Consider the following 7500-nt stretch of genomic DNA (forward strand, 5'->3'; position numbering starts at 1 on the left):
GATCATTAATTGTCATTTTGTTGTTCACAGAAAACCAGGAGGATAACCAGAAATTTACGTTCAAGAGCAGAGGGAAGGGCCGGAACAAAGGTGGCCAGGCCGACAGTGCGGCGGGGGAAATGGGGTCCAAGGGCTTCCGATCATATTCTTGGCAAATATTCCAAATAAACAAGAAGGAGGTCATCGAAGCCGTGGACAGAGTGTGGGCCGATGTGATGCTGTCTTGGTAATAAAAGGCAGAAAACCAGACCCTTATTTGCTCATAAGGTCAGGCACACTTAGAAGCATTCCCCTCTGGAAATAATGTGCACAATTTTTCCTTTCTATTTTTTTTTTCTTTTTTTTTCTTTTTTTATTTCCATCCAGTGCTTGTCATCTTTTTATTTTAGGAATCGGAGTTGTTATATCTTTTCAAAAGTTATTTTGTAATGACCAGTGATGTTACTTCGTTTGAAATCACACATCATAGTTTTTTTCATCTCATCCTCTCACTCTCTCTCTATCACCTATTTTTTTACACTTAGTTCTGAGGGATTCCACAGAAATTTGATTACTTTCAAGCTATTATTTTTCGTCTTCATTTTATCAAGATCAAAATATTATACAGTAATATTATTTAGTGTTTTCGTAAGAATGCTCATGTAGATACGGATGTATTAACAAAGCTTTAATTACACCTGGTTTGAAAGGTCTCCTAAATTTGAGTTTTAATCGTCGTTTTGGATGAATGTTAGGATCTTCTCAAGTAATAACAGTAAGAGTCCAAACTTTCTCTAAGTATGTTGTAACAATTTTTATTTTGATTTTAGTACAAATAATTAAGGGAGGGATAGAAACAAGGTCGTTGTGGCTGGAATTTCAACCGAATTTCGGCATCTTCGCTGTTGTCCCCCTCATTTCAGTTTCTATTTTTTCACTTGTAGGTAATATTTTATTCGTTTGATCAGAATTTATGAATTAAATTGTGTTCCTTTATGTGTATGTGAAGTCATAGCAGAACAATATGATTATAACTTTTTTATATGTGCAATTTGTTTAGGAATAATGTCTTATATGCAAATTGTATTTCTTCATGCTCTATAGTATGATCTTGTAACTTGATTTTAAGGTCTTTTTTTTTTTCTTTCTTTTTTAATGGAAATAACCATTTCTGATCTCATTAAAATTATCTCAACTCTTGATTGGCATCATTTTCTCATATGCAATTTTATAAATGAAGATGCTATTAATGAGAGTGAATAATTCTACAATCCAAGATATTTAATTTATTCTTCAGTATTTCATCTTCATCAGAATTACATAATTGTGCCAAAGATGTAATATCAATATATAGATTGTACTTCTTGCATTGTAGAATAATATATTCTCATTTGTACCACCTTCTACATTTGTCACAATGAACACTGTTCAGCAATTTTACAAAATCTTTTATTTTTCCACATGCAACTTTTATTTTTGATGTGTCTGCCCTTATCATGACTTTAAAATTTTGGTGAATGAAAATAAGTTAGCAAGGAAGACATTGAAAGAAACCAGGGCAAGTATGTTTTCTTTTTCATATTGTTAACATGTTACCTGGTGATTGGAAATGAATCCTGGTTTGTTGTTCTAAAAGTAAGAAAATTGACTTGCCTTTGACCATGAAGATAAATGTAAGCTGGTTTTTATATATATACAAATTACTGGAGATTATTTCTTTTGTCAAATCTTTGCCATTTTTAAATAATTTGTGGTTGAATGCGTATATGGTTACATGACACTTAAAGGTTGTATAAAAAAGAAATTCTAATTTTCCAGTATTACTTATAATAGTGTATCATCTGAAGCTAAAGAAAGAATAAAAAAAAAATTCATTTCTGTTTCCTGGATGACAATAGGAGTTGATTTTTTACCACCTTTTCAATATGGTGAGTTTGGTTGGAGAGCCTTTGGTCTATTATAAACAGAAGTTCTAAATCCATTAATGCCATGTGACAAGATACCTCGTCAAGTGGTGGCAGTACTTGCCACTGGGAATGAGATATTTTGTCATGGCTTTTCGTATGGCTGGCACGCCGGGTGAGTGATTGGCCGTGGCTAGAATGGGCAAATAGCCTGAGGTGTTAGGCTTTTGCGTTTGAAATACCCCGGTGTTTAGACCAGTTCGAGCCAAACCATCGGCATGGGGTTAATGAATATTTGAGTAATATTATATATGCCCAGGCTGGGCAATTCAGTGATGTAATTCTACATGGTGAATATTTCTGATTCTAGAGTACATTCAACAGACTGGATATGATAGGATATGAAATTAATTAATAGATATTTACATTTGGAATAATGTTTGTGTATGGTAAACCATACCTTTTATTAAATTGTAGTTTTCTTGTCTACACTTCAGAAAATGAAATTTGTTTCGTAGTGAAACCCTTTATGAGACGACTGAAATATTGTTAATTGAATGCAATTACTGTATGCAAAAGGTTATGTTTCTCTATTTACTTTTGATACATTTTACATGTACTTAATCCTAAGAAAATATGAAACTTTTCTAAATTTATACAAATATCAATAAATAAAATATTGAAAGCAAGTAGAGTCTCTTTCATCTAGATATCTCATTAGGCTCTGCTGCCTTCTCAACAGGTATTATATGGCTGGCAACACCAAGTCTGCCATGGTGCTGATTAGATCTCAAATTAACATTCATCCTGCAACATCAAATTTACTTAATACCTGTAGATCTCCATTTTTATTCTCTGTTGATAGGTTTTCCTTACACCACTATCCTTGTGAAGGTTTCTAGTTGTAGAAATTAATTACCTAGAGGTAACGACAGACTAAAGTAATACCTTGCAATGACCAGAAGTTTGAAAAATAGTTGGAAAGTGTTTATACTAATTTTTACTCTAGATTAATTTTATCAGTAACTGACAAGTAATTATCTTGCTTATTGATATAATTTCAGATGTTATACAAACATAAACTGGAGAAAAATATTTATATCTCTTACAGAATGTGTTTTTCTTACGCTGTGATAACTCCTCAAATCTGTGCATTCATTACTGAAATGAAGGTCTAACCAGCAAATGTATAATTAAATTTGCTCAAACAGACTGTAAGCTCATTGATTATATTATAATCCAAGAATAGAAGAAAAGGTGTAACGTTTGGTGGCCAAGTACGCTTTGTGGCTGTACAATTGCTTATGGCAAACTTCCGTAGAATTGTCCTTTTGTGTAACACATAATTTCATGAAGAAGTATTAATAATTTCTCTTAAATTTTTTAACCAAACTTTATTGTAGATGATTCTTTTAGATTCATTTTAAGACAAAAACTCAAGTATATTAGAAGATGGGGAAAATTTTTGATGTGTTTCTTTTGTATATTACATTTATCTTGCGATTACTTATTGTACTCCAGACTTCTCTAAGAATTGTATTAGGACAAACTTCGCTAAACAATTAGGGTTCAAAAAAAGAAAAAAGTTTAGATATAACATAGCTTGGATGGTGAGATTGCATGTTGCAAGATAAAGGTTTCTGGTGGCCTCATCCCAAGTTTTTAGTTAGTGCCAAAATCAAGCTCATCTACCTCCTTCCAGTCACATTATTGGTGTAAGGAATATTGTTATAATACATGTAACATGGGGTTTGATTAGTCTGAGTATAAAGCAAATATTTTATGAAATTTTATCAAATCTGTGGAAAGACATTAAATGATCTGTTAGAAGCTATAGTGCTGTGTGAGGGCAGGGAGCAGAGCGTACAGAGATATCCAAATAGATTTTGATTCATGTCTATACCACTAAAATTGATAGCTTTCATGTAGGATAGATTGTTTTGCTTTGCACTCACATATATACATGCACACATACGCACACACACATACACATACGCATATGCATACACAGATACGCACGCATACACAGACACGCACGCATACACACACACACTTGCACACACACACACACACACACACACACACACACACACACACACACACACACACACACACACACACACACACACGCACGCACACACGCAAACACATGCACATGCATGCACGCACACACACACACGCACACGCACACACACACGCACAAGCACATGCATACAAATGGATGCACATGTGCACATGACCACATAGACGCACATTCACATGCATACACACACACACGCACACGCACACGCACATGCACACACACACACGCATGCACAAATGTGCACTACACAAAAACACACAAACACACACACACACACACACACACACACACACACACACACACACACACACACACACACACACACACACACACACACACACACACACACACACACACACACACACACACACACACACACAAACACACTAACACTCAAACACAAACAAACAAACATACACATACTGAAGCCTGCTTTAGGACTGATTATATTTTTTTAGGGATAAATGGAGCAGATACAGAGCACAGTATTATTTCCTTGGGAAATTTATCATCAGAATGAAAAATACAGATGCTCCTTATTTATATTATTTAGTTTCCTCTTCGATCATGTAATATCCATATATTTTTCTTTGGTCCACTGGAGCCTCTGTGGATTGGGTAGCTGCTTCTCTAATGTGTTCTGCAATAAGATCACTTATTGAGAATTGTGAATTGTGGTTGTTTTCATTTTGATTTGTTTCTCTTGCTAAAAAGCTGCTTTGTGTGATTATTTTCTTGAATGATAGCTAGTAGAGGACTGTAGTATTTGCTTCAAACTGGAGCCTTACTCATTTTACTAGTGTTGGGGCTACATTAGCCATGATCTTGACCTCATACTTACGTGAGGTCCTACTAATGTGTACTACACAGATGCCAGGCTTAGACTGGATGCTAAATGGAAAATAATATGAGTATATGAGATAGGACAGAACCAGGTGAGCCCCTCTTGATTTGGTGAATCAGCTTTGACCTGTTGGTTGTGGATGGCGTCATTTGCTGTCAAGGCAAGCAATAGAACTTGGCGCGGATGGGCTGGGCTATATATGATAATACTGACACAAGGCTGTATAAATTTCTTTAACCCATTCAAGCCGGTGCTATTTCGGCTCTAAATGGTCGGAATGTCAGGGTATTCGAACGCATAAGCCTAATGCCTCGGGATTCTCGGGCACACTAGCTGTGAGCGAGTGCTGTATGCTCGCTCACCCGGCGTGCCGGCCTTGACTAAATATCTCGTCTCCGGCATCTGAACCTAAAACCACTGAACGTGATAGCATGTCAACTGGCCCAAGGGTTAAGAGGGTGGGAAGTTATCTTTTTAGAAAGCTACAAGTGGAGGACTAAGAGGTGCTCTCTGATAGAGGAAGAGATTAGGGATAATTAGAGAAAAGTGAGCAGATTTGACTACAAGAATAGTGCAGCAGCCTTTAGGAAGTTGGCATCAATGAAAATCAAAGGGTAGGATGGACCAAAAATTTATCTGGTATTTGAAGACTCCATTAAACTATGCTTTCAATTCAAAGGCTCTCTACTTGAAGAAGTTAGATGTAAAAATTAAACAAATAAATACTCAAAAGTTTTAGGTTCCATCTTTCAGCCAAGAAGCTCAGCAGTTTAATTCATGGCAACACAATGTTTTTAATTTTGGGTTAAAAAAAAGAAAGATGAATTACACTAAGATTAAAAATCCATCAGCAATGGCTTGAATCTTTGGTTAGATATATTTTCAGATTTCTGTTGTAATTAGAATAAATAATGATTTCGGTACCTTTTACATCCAGTTATCCAAGCTATCTATAATGCTTGTAAAAGAAGAATAAGAAATATTTTCAAATTATATTGTACGACAGAACCAGTTTCCTCCTCCCGAGTGGTTCAATAGCTCTGCACTTTTTTTATACAATTATCTTATTATAAGGTGCCACTTTATTTTCTTGTGTTGGTGGAGAGACTTGAGACATGACTGTAAGCAGTCATATATGTACTACTTGATTCTCTCACTGTGGCTCATTTGTGTTTCAATATCAAAAGTGAGTATTTTTGTTGATATTGTCTTTTTGTATTGCTACATTTATCACTTTCCATGCGCTGGGCCTGCGCAGCCAAATCAGCCCCTTCATTAACGGGTTAATTACCATACTGGATGTAGCTTTATGTACTAAGGAAAGACATGAAAGCAGGGATTATTGGTAAAAAAGCCACTATGAAGTAGATCCTGTATATAGCATGTTGCTAGGAGTCCAAGACGCATTCAATATATATAGCCCTTTTTTTTATTTAGTTTTGTTTTTTCTTTAGGAGCTTTATTCTCAAGATGTTTTCCTACCACTGGGCTCTGTACTAATTGATATTTTTAATACTAATGGCTATGATTTTACTATTTTTGTACTGTTGTTTAGGGTGTGTGTCTTTTGTATCATATAGTGTTTGTTGCAACTGCTGTATCAGTGGTTTAGGTTCTCTGTTATTTATTTTTTTTGTTCAGAGATTTTCCTTACAAGTACTCAGAAAAATTGCCTACATATTTGTTACCATTGCCATCATATCTTGTATTTGTTTCCCCTTAACCCTCTCTGGACGGGTGGTACACCACGGGCACCGCGCATTCAAGGCCCATTCGCAGGGTGCCGTCATATGGCGTCGATCATTTAATTGATTTAGGCCTATGCGTTCGAGAGCCCCGGCATTACAACACGCAAGGCTGGAATGCCCCCAGCATGAATGCGTTAAAAGTGCCTGCCATACTCTAATCCCCTGTAGTTACAGTAATTTTCATTACATTGCTACCTGTAATCCCTTAGCAAGTCTGGAATATTGTAGACGTGGTAGGTAGGTGCATATGGGAAAGTGTGTTTCAACAAATGTTAATTATTTTATGATTATATCCCATCTATGTTGTTCTTCATTTACTTTGGTTTGTTGCTTACCAAAACCAAAGTAACATTTAGCCCTTACTCAATGCTTCTTTGTCAAAAAAAAAAGAATACTCAGTATAATAATATTCTTACTGGTTGAAAAATACAAACTTACAACAACCACAACCTGCCCCTAAGATATAGGGGCATAAGACAATGTAGGGGCATACTGTGTATACCCCTAACTGCATACACAGACACATGGATGTATACTTGGAAACAAAAAAGTGTCCTATCCAACCAAAAAATAAAGAGTGAATTATAAGGATGTATCATCTTTGTATATGCTGAATCCAAGATATGTGGGAAGAAGGTTTTTAAATTATAAATTAGTTCATATACACATATCATTTACTTGCTATAAGAAATAATAAGGTGCATGAAAATGTGTACTGTAATTATGCTTTTAATATGCTTACATTGATTACTCAAGAGGAAATTTGAAATTACTTTAAAAAAAGAAGAAAAAAATTACTTAATATATTTATTATTGCTAACTTCCACAGAGTGTTGATTCTCGAAATGACCCACTTTCTAAGCTAAGATTTTCTGCAAGAAATATTTTCATACAAGTCATGCAACTGAATATATGCATGTAGATATCGCGTTACCAGTAAAA

The 7500-nt window shown here is 35.2% G+C and overlaps 1 protein-coding gene across 2 annotated transcripts in view; it reads left to right on the forward strand.

The window, feature by feature from the left end:
• The window catches only part of DCP2 (decapping mRNA 2), a 32940-nt gene that overhangs the window by 23090 nt on the left and 2350 nt on the right, over positions 1–7500 (forward strand). For both annotated transcript variants that reach the window (XM_086531208.1, XM_086531209.1), the window contains one exon: positions 31–7500. This exon is cut by the window's right edge and continues 2350 nt beyond it. In XM_086531208.1, coding sequence (XP_086387334.1) covers positions 31–230 — 200 coding nt within the window. In that variant the 3' untranslated portion in view covers positions 231–7500. The remainder of the gene's footprint in view (positions 1–30) is intronic.

Source organism: Penaeus japonicus, unplaced genomic scaffold (genome assembly GCF_977035675.1).
Source record: "Penaeus japonicus unplaced genomic scaffold, GWHDUDI00000001_assembly GWHDUDI00000035, whole genome shotgun sequence".
Lineage (NCBI taxonomy): Eukaryota > Metazoa > Arthropoda > Malacostraca > Decapoda > Penaeidae > Penaeus > Penaeus japonicus.